Source organism: Platalea leucorodia (genome assembly GCF_965183815.1).
Source record: "Platalea leucorodia genome assembly, chromosome: Z".
Lineage (NCBI taxonomy): Eukaryota > Metazoa > Chordata > Aves > Pelecaniformes > Threskiornithidae > Platalea > Platalea leucorodia.
The window spans coordinates 93,045,638-93,063,032 of NC_138858.1; the positions used below are offsets into that span (position 1 = coordinate 93,045,638).

The 17,395-nt window shown below is 58.1% G+C and overlaps 1 protein-coding gene across 2 annotated transcripts in view; it reads left to right on the forward strand.

Moving 5' to 3' along the window:
- LOC309602148 (transforming acidic coiled-coil-containing protein 1-like) overlaps positions 1–8,844 on the forward strand; it is a 39,219-nt gene extending 30,375 nt beyond the window's left edge. For both annotated transcript variants that reach the window (XM_082335501.1, XM_082335500.1), the window contains 7 exons: positions 1,621–1,755; positions 1,957–2,033; positions 2,492–2,535; positions 2,638–2,798; positions 3,308–3,414; positions 4,032–4,152; positions 4,590–8,844. In XM_082335501.1, the coding sequence (XP_082191627.1) occupies positions 1,621–1,755; positions 1,957–2,033; positions 2,492–2,535; positions 2,638–2,798; positions 3,308–3,414; positions 4,032–4,152; positions 4,590–4,658 (714 nt within the window). In that variant the 3' untranslated portion in view covers positions 4,659–8,844. The remainder of the gene's footprint in view (positions 1–1,620; positions 1,756–1,956; positions 2,034–2,491; positions 2,536–2,637; positions 2,799–3,307; positions 3,415–4,031; positions 4,153–4,589) is intronic.
- Positions 8,845–17,395: the final 8,551 nt, after the last annotated feature.

A 17,395-nucleotide genomic window follows, 5' to 3' on the forward strand; every position in this document is an offset into this window, starting at 1 on the left:
ACCCCTGGCCAAAGCTGCTCGGGGTGGCAAGCAGATGACAATGAGATTAGCAACATCAGCAAAATTAGCTTCTCTGAGACAGATTTAACCATGCTAAGCCCCACAAGGACATTAGGCAAAGTGAACCTTTTGTTTGGTGCTGGGGAGAGCGTGGGCAGACTCTGCTCCTACAGACGAGCCGGGGTCATCCCAGAGCCCCAGCGTGGGAGGATTTGCCGTGGGGCCGGCAGCGGGCAGAGGTGCTTGCAGGCGTTCAGGTGCGCGCCTGCTTTTGGGAGATGCTGGGGGAGGCTGCTGCCAAAACCACACGGGGCTGAACCTCCCCAGTGTTAGGCTGCCTGGATGCAAACCTGCACCCGGGGGTGGCTTCTGCCACCGGCCGTCGCTTGCCCACTGCTACGGGCAGCAGAGCTGTGAGAGCCTGTGAAGGGCTCGGTCGTGCTTGAAGCTGGGCAGCAGTCAAAGCGCAGGGGAGGAGGGGGGGAGAGAAGTGCTTTAGTGCTCTCGTTTCCAAAACACGGCAAAAGCAGCCTGCTTCCTCCAAAGCACTTCTCTATTTATGGCCTGGCAGCTGGTTCCCAAGGAGATGGCTGCGCGGGGCTGTCACTTCGGCTGGGATGATAAAAGGAGGAACAGGCGGTGGTGTAAGCCTCGGCTTGAAGGAATGCTTTTCTGGAGGCCTTTCAGGCTGCAGGACCCCCCCGAGGTGGGGCCGGCGTCCAGGCAGGACTCGGCGCCTGGGTCACGGGGCTGAGCTCTCCCCCCAGTTTGGGCCCTGCGGCTGCAGCACTGGTGGAAAGGAGCTGGGCTCTGGGGAGAAAGCAGTGAGCAATGGGGGTACCACCACCTCGTCCCTTGGAGGAGCACCCGTAATGGAAAGAGGAGGGTGCCAGGGGCCCTGCGCGAGCGTCTCCGATTTCGGAGCTCTCCCAGCCAGCTGGGGCACTGTGGGATGAGTGGGGCTGTCGCTCGGGAAGGAGAGTGGGAGCAGCCTCAGAGCTGGGCCAGTCAGACCCTGCTCTGCAGGGAGGTGAAGGCTGTTCTCCCCCACCAGCTCCCTTCTGCATTCAGGGCGATCAGCACGGCCCAGCAAATGTCCCTGCAGCTGCTGGCAGCAATTTGGGTGCATCGGCTGCAGCGACATCTCCCCCTGACCCGGAGGTGGTGGAGACAGGCGACCCAGACCCTGGCAGACCCCCCGTGCATAGCTCACGGTCAGCAAAGATCCTCCAGGCTGGAGACAGATAGTTTGAAACCAGCCATGGGGAAAGTGAAGGGATGTCGGGCGTGAGCACATCTCTGCTCAGAGCTGGGTCTCCTCCGTCCAAAATGGGCCCCTGCTCTGTCTCCCCTTTGGGATGCCAAGCCCCAGGGCAGCCTGTGGGTGTCCTACAGCGGCAGCCCCAGCTCCCAGTAAGGGACTGGGCAGAAAGTGCACTAAAATCCCCATATGGGCTCTGCCGGGTGTCTCTGATACCAGGCGCTGAGCTGTCAGTGTGTGCAGGTAGGGAGGTTTGGTGCCTGAATAGAGGCTGATAAAATGGGGGAGAGCACCCCAAACAGGAGAGGCAGGGTGGAAAGAAAACCCAGGCAGCATCCCAGCTGGGTAATTCCCCCCAGGGCAATCCCGGGCTGTGCTCCATGGACAAGTCCCCCGCAGCCATCACCAGCGTGAGCAGGAGCGAGAGTCCCCTGGACGGCATCTGCCTCAGTGAATCGGAGAAGACGGCCGTGCTCACGCTCATCAGAGAGGAGGTAATGAGCGGGGACCCTGTCCTCCCGGGGCGTACCCCAGCGTGGCAGCCACCCCGGGGCTGCCCCTTGCCGGACCCCATCCTGGCTGGCGCTGCGGGGGGGAGCGGGGGCAGCTCTGGTCCCCAGCGCGTCGCAGGCCTGGGGCAGCAAGGGAAACCACCCCGAGCGCATCCCGAGCGTCCTGTGTCTGCTGCAACCTAGATAATCACGAAGGAGATCGAAGCAAACGAGTGGAAGAAGAAATACGAAGAGAGCCGCCAGGAAGTCTTAGAGATGAGGTAAAAGCCGTAGAGATGAGGTAAAAGCCTTCTCCTCGCACCTTCGCCTGCCCGCTCCCCTGCACGGTGCGGCGCTGTGTGCGTTCCCCATTGGGAGGTGGGTTGGCGGGGCTGTAATGGGATGACACGGCTCGTCATCATCAGAGTGGGATATGTTAGGAGATGTGTACTCTTTGTGCTTGTGCTGTGCTGAGCCTGCTGGTTTCTTTGTCGCAGGAATAAAATCCCATTAGCTGCGCCGGCCCGAGCGGCCGCGGCTGGAGGGAGGTCTTAGCGTAGGGGAGCAATGGTGGGAGTTGCAGCATCAACAGCTGGGGCTCTGCAGACAGGCTGCTGCTCGGGCCGCCTTTGTGGCGTGGGGAAGGGATGATCCCGGGGCAGTTTGCTGGCAGCAGAGCTGTAGGTGTGTGTCTGCAAAAAACTGCTGCTTCTTACCTGTTTTTTTTTCTCCCTTTCAGGAAAATAGTGGCTGAGTATGAGAAGACCATTGCGCAGATGATAGGTAAGGTGCCGTCGCCTGGCCGGGCCCGCGGGGCAGGGAGCTGGCTGCCGCAGCCGTCCCCCCCCGAGTCACCGTGTCCCTGCTGTTTATTCTCCGTCACAGAGGATGAGCAGAGGACAAACATGACGTCTCAGAAGAACCTGCAGCAGCTCACGATGGAAAAAGACCAGGCTCTGGCAGACCTAAACTCAGTGGAGAGGTCCCTGTCGGATCTCTTCAGGAGATACGAAAACCTGAAGGGCGTCCTAGAAGGCTTTAAGAAGGTCCTTACCTTGGTTTCCTCTCCTCCCTGCAGCCCTGGTCCCTGGGCGCAGAGCTCCCGTGCAGCATTGCCCCCACCTTGCCCCGTGCTGCAGCACCGTGGCTCTCCCGTCCCACGCAGCGCTGCTTCAAATGCCCCGGCCCTTGCTCGGGGGACCGCTCGCTTGCTTTCCTCTGCCCGCTTTCTGATAAACGAGCAAAGAGTCTTTCACATGCCAGGGGAAGCCGTTGCGGGGAGCCCGGTTCTCCGGCTCTTCTCTGCGCTCCTCTCCGGCGGAGCATCGCGCCCTGGGCAGAGCTGGTGCCAGGGCAGCGTGCCCCAGGAAAGCCTGTCTCCATCTACACGCTGTTTTTTCCATGCTGCTGAGCTGGATAAGGGACTCCAGCATAAGGGAGAAGCTGATTCTCTTTAAAGCCTTTTAATTTTACACTCAGAACAGGATATATCATCCCATCAGAGCAACATCTCTGTGCTCAGTCCCAATGCAGATGGATGTATTTTTTTTTCCAGAACGAAGAAGCTCTGAAGAAGTGTGCTCAAGATTACTTAACCCGGGTCAAGCAAGAAGAGCAGCGGTATCAGGCCCTGAAAGTCCATGCAGAAGAAAAATTAGACAAGTAAGGTGATGGACGAGACTGCTGGGCGTGCCGAGGAGCTTTCTGGGTGCTTAAAGACCTTGTAGGGCAGTGTCTCCATTTGGCTTTCCTGAGGTTGGAAGGCAGGAGCTTATTGATGTGAAAAGCTGCCTTTTACAGCCTCAGGCTCAAGTGACTTAAAATGGCTGTAAGTAAGCCAGCACAAATCCCTGAATGGCTTCTCTGATCTCTGCTTAGTTTTTTTTAATGGAGAAACCGAGGTTCGCAGTCTATTTACAGTCGCTTAACAAGTTCCCACGTTTCAGAGGGCTCACGTTTGCGGTGTGTGAAGGGGTGGCACAGCTACCCAGGCTCAGCTGATGAGCAGTAGCTCACCAACACACCGTAGCCCCGAGGGCGGTGGGTGAGGAACTGGTTTAGCTTTGCTCTGGAAAGGAGAGTTTCCATACAGGAGTTTGGAGGAGCTGAATGAATCCCATTTCATGCAGGTTTTCCATATGGGAAAACCACCTCTGATGCATCCAGGCAAGCAGGAGCCAGGCTCTGCCGATGCCGCACGGTCTAACGTTGTGCCGCGGTGCCCCTGCTTGCACCCAAAGACGTGACCGCCATCCCCTTCTCTCCAAACCCAACCGCAGAGCCAACGAGGAGATCGCCCAGGTGCGCACGAAGGCCAAAGCCGAGAGCGCGGCGCTGCACGCCGGGCTGCGCAAGGAGCAGATGAAGGTGGAGTCCCTGGAGAGAGCGCTCCAGCAGAAGGTAACGCACCCACCCTGGGAGCTGCGCTGGCTTTGCTCTGGATTTCCAGGGTACCGTTTTGCTGCCCTGAGCATCCTGGGTCCTCTCGCAAGGAAGGGGATGCAGGCTCTGCCAGGCTGCAGGCAGTGACGTGGCTGCCGGTTCAGGGCTGGCATGGGTTTGGCTGTCTTGCAGCATGGGCAGAGCTTGCTCATGTGTGCCCACTGGGCTGAGCGGAGCGCGGTGGGCTGCAGCTGGGCAGCTGTGGGTCTGCGTGCAGCACCGGGCTCTGTTGGGGATGAGGAGGGGTGAGCCCGGGGGTCCCTGCGGTACCTGCATGCTGCGTGGAGGAGCTTTCGCAGGGGCAGGTGTAGGAGCTGGCTCAGTGGCAGATGGGCCCGAGCGTTATCCCCCATCTGTGCCGCCGCGGGGGTCCTCAAGGTCTGCTTTTCTTCCAGAACCAGGAGATTGAGGAGCTGACCAAGATCTGTGACGAGCTGATAGCGAAGCTGGGAAAGACAGACTGAGTCTCACCGCCCCTTGTCCAGCACTCTGCACTTGGCTGCTTTTCTCGTAACGTCAAGCACCTTGCCTTATTACCCAGGACCCCCCCAGCAGAGAAGCACACATGTCCAGCTGCCTGCCCGCTTGGCTGCCGGACCCCGCGGCCCCCCGTGCAGAGCCGGTCCCCACACTGTCCCTGTTTCTGTTTCCCAAGGGCTCTGGGGCTGGGTTCCCTGCGACCAGGCTGGGCGCGCGTGTCCCTCCTGGGGTCAGCAGCAAGCGGCCACCACGCCGTCTGTCTGCACGGATGCCACCTCTCAGCTGGGAGGTGACACCCCGGGCTCTGTCCCCCTCGGCCGGGGTGGGTCTAGCCGTGCCCCTACGCGCTCTGTCACTTACTGTCCTCGCGTGCTCCGTTGCACAGGTCCTGCGCCAGGACGTGGGCGATGCCAGGGTTGGAGCCGCCGGCCCTTGCACCGGGGAAGGGGACCTGGCACGTGGGTGCATGGGTGGGGAGGCAGCCAAGGGGCTCAGGGACCCCAGGCACCCGCCGCAGGTGGTTTGGGGCCACCGGCGTGGATCCCCTGGCTGAAGCAGCCTCCCAGTAGATTGATCGGTTTTGGGAGAGGCACTGGTATTCGAGGGGCTGGTCCTGGTCTCTGGTACATGGGTGATACACAGCACAGTCCTTGTCCCTGGCCATGCCAGCCTCGGAGGAGGGAAGCTGACGTCTGCATTTGTGCACTTTATTAGCATTTATGAGCACTCGGGCTCTCTGCTGACTTCTTCCAGTCAGGCACAGTCCTGCTACACGTCTCGTTCCCCCAGGAGCATGGATACGGCCGCTTAACCAGTCGTAACTTAAGTTCTCTCAAAGGAGAGCCCGGCCAAGAGGACTGCAGGAGGCTTCTGCGGCCAAGAGGTGTTTGAGAAACGGGGGAGATGTTGGTCCTGGAGAGCTGGGACTTATCCATCCGTCCTCCCCGTGGCCGCCCTGCCCACAGCCCTGGCATCTCCTGAGGCCTGTTAACATGGGGTTTCTAGTCTCCTTTAAAATGCACAAAGCCAAGCCCCTTGCTGTTGGCTCCCCATGCCGTAGCGAGTTAGTTGCCCACTTTGGATGTTGCAGGAGGAGGGAAGCAAACCCTGAACTACTTTGTGATTCTGTTGACATAAGGCTCTTTTCCCCAGCCAGTACAGAAAGGCAAGGAGGAGTGCAGTACTGCCCTGGGTCTTGTGCTGCTGTCAAAAATGCCCTTACAGCACTGAATATTAAAAGAACCAAACAAAAGCCAGCCTTTACAGGCAAAGGCAGATCCAGACAGCAGTAAAATAGACTTTGAAATCTGTCTGGATACAGCCCAAAATCTGACTTTCCATGCAGGCAAGCTGCCTGCTGTATTTCAGAGGTGTTTACTTTTCTGGACAGGCCATGCTCCAGCAGAATTGCTGAGGTTGCCTTTGCCCTGTGCTGGGAACCAGGGGGCTCTGGGGTGATACGATGCATTTAAATCCCTGTGTAGATCCCGTGCATCCCTCCTGGTAACGCCGTTGCACGAGCCAGCCTCGCCCGCTGAGTTTTGCCGCCACGCACGCAGCGCAGCGGCGCGTTTTCCTGGCCGCGGCGCTCGGCGTCTGCGAGCGGGAACTGGTGCCGTGGGCCGGGGCGTGCCGTGGGCCGGGGCGTGCCGTGGGCGCTGCCCCCCGGGGTCAGCGCAGAACCAGCCCGTCCCGCAGAAGGCAGATGGATGGAATCGGGCAATAGCTGTAGTGATGGAGGATTCTCTACTATCGCCTTGAACCTCGAAGTTGTAAAGCATCATATAAGGGAAATATGTGCTGTTCGGGCTGCTTCCTACCCAGCCTAAGACTTTCGTAAACCTTTTTGCTGCTACCTTTTTGTAAAAGAATCGAGCTGTTTCCCTTCTATTTTCTAATTCCCTGTGTTGAGCGTGCAGTGCAAACATCTGTTTAAATCAGAGCCATACACCTGATATATATTTTATTAGTTATATTATGTATAGAGAGAATTTATTATACGCTTAAGCAGACAAAGATGCCAGCAGCCTGCCCTGGCACGCAGAGTCCAGGCCTGTTCACTGTGCTCCCAGTTAGACCAGTGAACGGGCTGGTAGCTGTGCAGTGGGAAGCCGATACCGCTCGGAGCTGTGCAGCTGCGTGCTGAATATTCACCCCTTTGTGCAGCTGACAGAAAGGAAAAAACCTTTTTTTTTCCCTTTTTTTTTTTTTTCTTTTGCCCTCTCCACACATCCCTCTCGTGGGCTGGTAGAAAAGCCTCTGTCAGATGATCTATGAGGACTATTTCTGTTCGGGGAGTCAAAACGCCGGCCCCAGCCCACCGGAGCGTGGCTCCCCTTCCCTCCATTTCATCAGCGTTTTGGGTTTTGCAGACTAGCACCCCTCTCCTCCTCCTCTTACATATGTCCCGCTCCAGAACAGCTTTCCTGCCTGGATGCGAGTGATCCTTTCCAGGCTGCGGTGCGCTGGGCTTCGGCAGGGCGCTGGTGACAGCAGGGAGTGACCCCTGGAAGGTGCTGCACCTTTGGACCTTCTCGGGGTCTGCGCAGATACATTAAAACCCTTGAGACCCCGGGATTTCTTTGGGAGCTGAGTTTTTCTCTTTGCAACTGTTCAGAAATCGAAGGGAGCAGGTCACCAGAGCGGCATTGCACAAGCTGTTGGTGCTCGTAAAAAGTCAGTTCGGGGCTAGTTGCTGGTTTGGCACGCAGGTTCGCCGTCGCGCTTGTAGCGGTGCCCGAGGTCCCGGCACGAGGCTGATGGAGCCGAAGCGCGGGGGGCAGGTCCCAGGTCGGCACCGCAGGTCGCGGGCAGCCCTCAGCCCCGTGCTCTGCGCTGGGGGCCACGCTGCCCGGTGCTGGCTGTACGGGAGGTATAAATGCCCCAGGTCATCGGTGTGAATGTTTACTTCCCGCTTTGCCCGAAGGGATGGAATTCGGTTTCTGTGTTTGCTGCGGCCAGTGGGGATGCTAAACCGTGCCTGGGCCAGGGCTCAGCTCCGAGGAGCACAGCAGCCGGTGAGGGGCGTCGGGCTCGCTGGGAGCCTGACCTGAGCGTGTTTGAGCTCGGTCTCTCTTCAGGGGTGGTGTTCTGGCCCCAGAGGCGGCAGATAATCGCAGCAGCTTGGATTTCACCGCTCTCAGCACCGACCCAGAATCCCAGCCCACATACGGCACGGTCAACACTGCAGTCTTCCCCCTTCGGGCAAAGAGGGGCTGCCTGGAAGGCCCGGCGGGCTGCGGAGAGCGGCTCCCGCCGCAGTAACCCGCCCTGGCAGCATCCTCCCCGCCGCTGCTCCCTGCCGTCCCCCGGTCCCACTTCGGCCGCCTCTCTCACCCCAGCGCTGTCGCGTTCCTGTGCCTGTCAGCATGCACTTCCAGTCTGGGCAAAGAAGATTCCTAAGGAATGATTGATTAACTATAATATGGTTATAGTTACGTATATATAAATATATATATAATGGTTATAGTTTATATATAATAGAAGGCGTGTGTTTGTAACTGTAAATGGGCAGGACTGTTGCATCTCGTGTGCCGCTCCGGCGTGCGGAGCCGGCAGCAGTGCTGCGGCCGAGGCTGGCTCGGCCCCGGAGCTCCCGCTCGGCGAGGCCGCAGCGGCGCGACGCCGGCGCTGGCTAACCGACGGCGTGGGGGCAGAGCGGGAGCCGGCGGCAGGAGGGGTGCGCAGCGGCTCCCTCGCCCAGCTTTTAAAGACGAGGGCATTCAAACGCCGCCCCGCTCTTCCAGCTGAGATACATAACCAGGGAGACCCTGCAGGTAGCCGTGCATCGGGATCGCAGCCCGGTTGTGTTTGTCGTCTTTTTTTCTTGCCGTAGAGTTTAAATATCCCTTTCTGGCAGCGGCGGGTGCCTGCCCGCAAGCCACTAGTGTTGCTGTTTGCAAGTGTGCATTTGCCAGCAGATCTCTGTCTACAGTGAAGTGCCAACGAGTAACCACCCCGACCGCGGATCGCTTCCACCCGTCCCTCCAGAGGCAGGAACTTTCTCTGCATTGACTACTACCGACCGCTTTGTACCATGTATGTAACTGCCATCACCACCAATTTTATATGTACCATAATTTCCCTTTTATATGTCAGGTAAATATTTGTAAGAGTTATACTCACACAAATGAGATTATTATAATGATTACTAATATATTTTTTTCCATATTTCATTGCCTGAATAAAAATTGTCTTTATCACTCTTGAAAGCTTTCTTGGTGTTTGTAAGGTCGGGGGAGGGTTTTTGGAGGAGTTGGCTTTATCTTCCACAAAGGGCCGTGTTCTGCCACGGCTTTACTAATGTGGTTGATAATGCAGTTGGTTTCAAATAAGCATGGTTATCATCTGTTCCTGAAATCTGTGTTCATAAACTATGAAGTTCAGACCCGAGACAGCTTTGATGCCCCGTCGACGCTTACCACGCCGCAGTGCCGCAGCCGGCGGGTTCCACGGGACCGCGGTGCAGCCACGGGCGGGCTCGGCCAGGAGGAAGAGCCGAGGGCAGCGGGGAGACGTTGGGCAGCGGGGCTTGGCTTAATCCCCGCGCTGACCCCGATACCTTTCGTGGCCTTGGGTAAATCCCTCTGTAAGGATGGAGACGGCCCTGCCCGCTGAGGGCTGGGGAGTAGGCGAGCGCAGGGACGGCTCCGCTGGGCTCCCAGCCCCATACGGGTTTTCAGTCGTTCTCTTGCACTTCTCTTTTGGGTGGGTTGGAAACTTTGAAGGCTTTTTCCCCAACTCAGCTGCTGCGAACAGCAAGAAAGGGGTTATTCTCTGGATGGAGCAGATGGGCTTGGACAAGAAAGCCAACCAAGGTAACATGTCCGGAGATGGAGAGCGTTCCCAAAGCAGGCACCGGTGGGACACGGAGCAGAGCCCAGCCCGGTGAGCGTGGGCAGGTCCGGCTACCTCCACCGGCACTGGGCCGGTGCTCTGCCCTGCTCCCATGCCCTGGACCAGCCCGTGCCCTTGGGGAGCCGCGTCCTGTCCTCTCCTGCTAAGATGGCATTAGCCAGGGGCTGCAGTAAGTGTGTTATCCCCAGCCCGGTGATCCAATCACCCAAGTAGATTAGCTGTAAGACCTTAAGACAAAACAGAGGCTACGCGCCCCGTGCTGCACACTGCTGAAAATGTCCACCCTGAAGACCCTCCTGGCCCTGGCCATCATCACATCCCTGGCTGGACAAAGTAAGTGTCCCGTAGCTCAAGGCGGGGTAAATCGCTGTAGCTGCTCTTCTGCTTGCTGGCTGCCCCGTCTCTGCCAGGCTCGCGCGAGCCTGCTGTGCCCTGCCCGACGCTGCTCCCATCCCTGCAGAAAAACGGCCTTTTGGGGAGGTCGGGGGTGGCTTTCTCCTCCTAGGAGTACCCAGAGGAGCACCCGGCCCCTCGCCCTCTCCTCTGCCGCTTGCACAAAGCACAGGCGTGCGGTGCCCAGCGGAGCCTCACGGTCTCCATCTGTGATGGAGCCCAGGAGGTACCTGAGCCAAAGAAACGCAGCTTCTCATTGCTAGAGCCGTGTTTCCCAGCTAAAACTTGGTTCCTCAAAGGCAAAATCACAAAAAGCCATCTTAAAAGGCGGGAAGGCGGTCGTGCTGCTCAGAGCAATGCCATGAAGCGTGGCCAGGTCGGGACGGTTTCAGGATCTTTGCAGCAGGAGAAGCTGAACCACAACGGTGTTTTTAGCTACGGGTAAACGAAAGGTTGTACCGTGCTGCAAAGACCCACAAAGCAGAAGTGCGAGATAAGCAATCCCACTGTGGAAGCTGGGGTCTGTGTGGGTTGATGGCAGCCGTTTACTGGCATTTGGCCCCATGAAATCCCAGTTTCCCCCAGACATGGGTTTTCTCCTTTCCCAGGAGATGAAGGTGGGAGCTGTGGCCTCCTGCAAGATCCACCCTGCTGCCCAGGAGCTGGGCCCCACTTGCCACGAGAGGGCTCTGCTCAGCCAGCAAAGCAGATACAAATTTTAGTCCCAACATCAGTGATAATTTAACCATCACCATCAAAATCAAGTATTCATAAGTTCAGGCGGGAGCAAGATCTTCAGGTTTGGGTTTTTTTGGGGGAGGGTGGTGCTTCGTCTGCAGATATTTGAAACAGCGCTGTTATTTAAAGTCTCTTACTGTCATAAAATGATAATAACACTTTCACATTTGCTCAGCTGGTTCCTAAACTGAGCTGGGACCTCTGGCAGTTGTGCATTTTCCTCTCCTGAAGGGTCAAACAGCTCTCGTCCCTATTATCAGCTCTGACGCACAGAGTGCCGGCGCAGGCGAGGGGCTGGTTATTCTCTGACATGCCCGTGGCCTCCTTTGAGGACAATTTGGAGATGATTCGTCCTTCCCGACAGGCACGCGCCTGCCCGGCACTTTGCTGCCCGTCACCGCACTGCGTCCCCCGGGCAGCGCCCTCGGGGTGCGCTTTCTGTGCAACACCTTGCACGGGGGAGCTGCCGTAGTTTGAAGCCACACAAATGCACAAAATCTGCTGCCGTGGTTTAGCTGAATCCTCCCTTCCCCCCGAAAATGCTCGTTAAAATGGAATTTGGCACAAGAAGACAAAGATTTAGGGTTTGGGGGTTTTTTAATAGTATTTCTACCTATTTTTACTGTAAAGGAGATTACAGGAATCTCGGTTGCAGGCAGTTTTTGCAGAGCAAGGACTCAGAAGAGCTAGCCTGCCCGCTTTAGCTCTCATCATTTTGAGTCACTCTTGGAAGAGTTTCGCACGCGTTGTGCGGACAGGAGGGACCCCCACCCCAAAGCCCGCTGCGTGCCGCGGCCTTGCCGGTTCCCGGCCAGCAGAGCTGCCCAGCAATGACCAGTGCTAAGCCTGGCCCGTGACTCCCTGCCCTGTGCTGGGGGTCACCAGTGGCTGTGGAGACCCACAGACTGCAAACAGCACTCGGGGCTCCAGGATGGAGCATCGCCGCCGCTCTCACTCCTCCTCCTCCCCATCTTTGCGCAGGTCAAGCGCTGAAATGCCACAAATGCGTTGCATCCAACGAGAACGACTGCAACAAGCAGGGCTCCCACAGCTGCCCCCAGTACGCCGACGCCTGCTCCACAATCACTGCGCCCAGTAAGTCCCTTGGCCGGGGGTCCGGGGGTGCTGGGGGGGACCGGAGGGGCTGGGGAAGGACCAGAGGGGCAGGGGAGGACCAGAGGCCAAGGAGAAGGGGAGGACCTTGGGGGGGCAGACCAGGAGCTGGCTTCCCCCTGTCCCAATGAAGCAGGGATGAGCCACCTGTTTTTTTCCAAGTTTTTAGTCCTTGGAAACAGGCTTTTGGTCTGAGATAACTCACAGCCCTTTCCTGGCATGAGGAAAGTCCTTCTTTGTGGCGTGCTGCTCCCATCCTCCAGAAATGCTTCACCACCCTCGGTGCAACCATGCGGCTGCAGGGCAGCAGTGTGGCCAGTGAGAAGGACAGAGATGGTTCCCAAAACCAACCTCCTCTCCCGCCTCGGGTTCACTCCATAGCCTGGGCTATATGTATTTTCACACGCGGCTATAAACGCGTGGCCACTGTTTCACAGTGGGGCTGTGCAATGTGCTCCCGGGTGACTTGGAGCAGTGTGACCGTGGGGACATCCCTTGGCCACCGGACTGCTGCTCGGCTCTCTTGGCAGTCCTGTGGGCAGCAGGGAGACCCTTTTGTTCCACATTTGCAACGCAATGGGACATGACTCTGCTTTCCCCCTTTCCTCCCCCAGCTTAGCAGGGGAGGAGTGAAGCCCCAGTGCCCGGGGGTGCCTAACCACCGCGTGCCTTTCCTTGCAGACAGCATCATTAAGTCTTGCTCCTACAAATCCTTCTGCGACCAGGCACGGCGCAGCGGCTCCGGCGGGGCCACCCTGCAATGCTGCTTCAGCGACGACTGCAACGGGCCGACGCGGGGCTCCAGGAACGGCGGGGGGGCCACGCCGCTGCACCTCCCCAGCCTGCTGGCCGCCACGCTGGCGGGGAAGCTGTTGCTGAGCTGGCTGTGAGCGTCCCGGGCGAGGGGCGGCCGGCCCGGCGTAGCTGCTTGCTGCAATAGCCTAGGGACGTGCGCAGGTTGGTGGCCGGAGGGTTTGCTTCTCTGCTTAAAGCATGGGAGAGGCCGAGCCACCATCAGTCAAATAAACGCTGCAGTTGAAAGCCGTGTTCCCAGCCACTGCTTCTCATTTACGGGAAAACCATAACCTCTGGAGAACAGCCCAAACCAAACTGATTTGATTCCCTACGGGAATGGGAGCTCATCCGAGCGCAGGCGCCCTGGGAGGCTGGGGCAGAGCCCCCCTTCCCAGCACGCTGCCCCAGCAGAGATGCTTTGGGGCTGCTTTGTGCTAACTTGAGATTCCCAGCTGTGGGGAGTGGTTTCTTGCCTCTTGTGGCTGGAAAGATAAGGGCCTGGATGGGCTATAAAATATATTTGGTGTGAAATATTGGCCGAGCCTGTTCGGTGCAGCTCCTTGAGCTGCTCGGCGGGAGGAAGCCGTCCATCGGGACCCCCTCACCTCCGCAGGGAGCCCCGGCCATGCTGCACCGTGGGGTGGGCTTGTCCCCAAACAAGCAGTGCTGCGTGTCTGCAGTCACAGAGAGACCAAACTTTCGGGTGACTAATTCATCCCCTGGCTGTCACCGCTACTGCCGGGAGATCTGGCTTCTCCTCTTTCCAGCAGGCTTTCCCTTTGAACCCCTAAGGACGGGGTGTGTCCCGCAGGTGCCCGTTGTTACTACCTGCTAAAGTGGGATTTTATATAGGAGTCCTCCTGCAGCTCAGAGACCCCCGGGACTGGTCTGATGCAGGCACAGGGGCTTGGCCCAGGAGATTTTGCAGTCTAAGGAGAAGGAAAGCAGTGCCTGGTTGAGGTAAGGAGGAGATGAAACGTGTGGGGTGGCTGGGGAGGAGGCAGGACGTGGGGGAGGCCGGCTGAGCTCCCCCGTGGGAAACTCAGTTGTGCGTTGGGATAAGAACAAAGCTCCCAAGACTTGCGGAGAGCGGGCGGTATCCTGGTGGCACTGTGGGATCCAGGGCCAGGCAGCAGGCAAGCAAACTGCTTTCCCGGTTATTTTCAATATATGATGCTTATGAATGTGAAAGCATCCGCACCGAGCCGAGCAAGCGGCAGCGCTCTGCGGTGGCCGCTGGCACCGGAGGGAAAGGCGCCCGAGGAGCAATCGGCTGGGCGTGGGGAGGCTCCTCTGCCCCCGCGCAGCTCAGCACTCGCTGGCCAGCAGCAATTTGGGGCTGTCCTGAGCACAGGGGCCCCTCGGGGCAGCGAGGTCCTGGGTGAATCCTGCCAGTCCCGTGGTTTGCAGGGGGGAGCGTTGATGTGGGGCTTGCTCTGGGGCGGCTGGTGTTCACACAGCTTAAAGCTCTGCTAGAAAGACCCCCCAGGAGGGCTCGCTGCTGCTTGCTTTTGTAAGGGAGAACGGTAAAAGCGAGTGAATGAGGAGGAAAGAAAGGGGAATGATGAAGGGAGGAGAGAGAAGGATGGCTGGGAGCGTGGAGAGTGGGAATTTGACTGCAAGAAATGTAATGCAGGGCAAGCCAGCAAACTGCTGACTGAAAGCCCAGCCTCTGCTCCTCCAGCAAAGCAATCTGCTGGGAGTTTCCCTTAGTCATAACGCAAGAAAAAAGGGAACAGGTACTGAAACCGAAAAGAGCAAGTTCAAACAGAAGAAAAGAAATAATTTAGCATGCTCGGATCCAGCCGTGGAACTCCCTGCCGCAGGATGCTACTGAAAGAGAGACCTCGGTGACTGCTGGAGGATAAGAGGGTCAGAAGTCCTGGAGAACATGGATATCGGGTCTTGGGAAGGCTAACACCAACGAAGAGGGATGCTTGGCTGCTGCCACTAGAGGGGAGATGTCTGGAAAGCAGATTATTCTGTCTGCTGTGGGCCCTGCTCCTTCCCCTGGGTACACGAAGGACGTGGGGGACCCCGGGTGCTGGTGGGACCTCCACAGGCCCTGGGGCAGAGACGTGCCCTGCCCTGGGAGTCCCCTCATGCCCCTACGTCTGCTCATGGGGTGTCTCTGTGAGTTCAAGGGGCTGCTCGCACCCCTGGAGAGGCTACAGCAGCAAAATATATTGGAAAAAAATACGGGAGGAGAACCGAAAGGCTCGCCAAATAAAGGAAGAGCAGCAGTGTGACTACCTGCCATGTGACTGTGCCCGTAGAAAACAGAGCTGCTTCAGATCCAGGCTCTGGTGCAAGTCACAAGGTCTGCAAGAGATGCCCCGGTATAAAAATACTCTATGGAACAGTTTAGTCTTCGCAAAGCGGGCAGAGATGGGGGGGGGGAGACAGCGGTTGGCAGGACAAGGCTAGAGAGCTCCAGCGAGACACGCTGGGAGGCAGGCGGCGCAGCGGGACGGAGCGGACACGCACGGGATGGACGAGGGTTGCGGGTGGGTGTGGGTGAGGCTGTGCTGAAACCCCGGCACTGACGCTCTGCATCTTGCCTCTGCTGCGCCATGCCCGCATCTCGGTGTGCGTGTGGTAACACCGAGCCTGTTTAAGTGCAGGTTTGGGTGGGCAAGTGCTGCAGCAGGCTGGTGGGTATCCACCGCTGAGACTTCCAGAGCTTGCCTGGGCATGGCCCTGTCCTCACCCGGTGGAGCCGCCAGCCCTGCTTTGAGGCAGGAAGGTTGCTTTTCTAACCTCCTTGTTTTCTCTGTTTGGTGTGTTGTTTTGGTGGTTTTTTTTATTCTAAGTATAATCCTGTTGCTGTGGCCTGCATTTCCATAACTGGTGGTTTTTCGTGCTTCAGGTTTTGGTTCCCTTACAGCACCTTCAAAAGCTCTACAGGGAGTGCTTGGCACTGTCAGGCTCCGGCTCCATCCGTGTTCGCAGCTGGGCGAGGGTGGGCTTTAGGGTCTGTGGCCGCCCGCGTGCGTGGGGAGATGGGCAGTGCGAGGAACAGCGCCCTGGCTGCAGTGAGGGATGATCCTTCCCTTGAACGGTACCCGAGGGGCAATGCCAAAACCCCGCTCTGTCCTGCACAGCAAAATGGGCATCCAAGCTAGAGTCACCCTGCGTACACCGGCTCGCAATTATGCACGGTCCTGCTGGGGCTCCCCGGAGTGTTGGCAGGAGGAGATGCGGAGGGAGGTCATCCCTTCTTTGCTCCTGGTGTAATTATTAAATGATGCGTTTTGGGCTGCAGCTTCTGGCAGGGCTAGGCTGGACTGTGCCCCAACGGGGAAACCGGGGAGGGAAGCCGCTCCTGGGATGCGTGGCCGCGGTCGGCTGGCTGCAGCGAGGGGAGCAGCCGCCAGCACGAAGCTGGACGATGCATTTTTTTAATGGCGCTGAATGCTGTGCTTTCAATGAGGACAGATGGGGTGAACAGCCCTGTCAGGATCCAACAGGAAATTTCTGGGGGGGGGGAAACCACCAAAACCTCTTGTGCAAAATGCTGGGAAAGCACCGCTTGCACGGCGTCTGTGAGAGCAAGGCTCCCTGTGCACCCTCGGTGGTGCCGGCAGCACCAGGATCGGTTTCGCCCACGCGGGGAGAAAGTGCTTCGGGGCCAGATGCAGCTCCCGAGAGAAAGCAGGGACTTTCCGAGGGCGCAGCCGCGGGGATCCTACGCTGCCTTGGGTGGCATGGGGCGCGGGGCGGGGAGTGAGCGTTTCCTACTCCCCAAATCCACCCTGAGCTTTGGCAGCAGCTTTCCCAAGCGCTGCTGCCGCGGGACCTGTGACCCAAACTGGGCAGCTCATCTCCATTCGAGGCCACGCTCCAACACGTGCGTAAGAGCCTGGCGAGAGCGGGCCCTCAGCTGCCGTGCCCCGGCGCGTTGTCTCTGCGACGGGCTGGAGGCTGCTCTCTGCTGTGGCAGACTGTGGTTTCGGCTGTCACACAGAAACGAACACACATGGTTTCAGTAACAGCGTTCAGGCAATCTTCTGCAACATGGAAGAGGGGGGGGAAAAAAAAACTTTGTTCTAAAAATGACCCAGGCCATAGGAAATGCTCAGGATTGAGGCAATATGTTTACTTAGCAACACTTAGTACAGCAAGCGCTGAACAGCATGTAATTGCTCTGGGGGGGGAAAAAGATCTTCAAAGGCATGGCACTGGATCCTCAAAACCAGAGTCTTGCCTTAACATGAAAAAAGGGAAGACCCCCCCCAATACACCAGCAGCGAGGGGCACGAAGCTGGAGGCTGGGGTCATTTGCAGTGCCCGGGAACGGCAAAGCTGGTGACCGTCCCTAGATGGGGACCCTGCAGAGCTGATCCCCAGGGCGGGTGGGAGCACCACCGACTTTCGGTGGCTAAATCGGCCCGAGCCATGTAGGGACCTTTCGGATGTAGGTGACGGGCTCAGCCGATTGACTAACAAATGACTGACTGATGCAACCCTGAGGTTTTCTGGGTGACCAGGCAGCGCCTGCAGGCCCGGTACATGAATGATGGCCCTTGGCTTTAAAACGAGGAGCAGCTTCCCTCCGGGCACCGCGCGGGAGGTTCAGGGAGGTGGCAAGGACCCCGAGGCCATCACAAAGGGGAAGAGTGACTTGCACCGCTTTCGGTGGTCCGCACGCTCAAAACATCGGTTATTAACTCCAGGCTTTATTTTTGCAGTTTTCTCAGGTGAGGAGGAACCACAGGGCTGTACGAGCCCAGGTGCTGGAGCACATGAACAACTGCTTACAGATTTCACTGCTGGCCCGCTGCGAGGGCGCCCGCAGTGTTTCGGGGAGCGGCGCGCCGTGGTT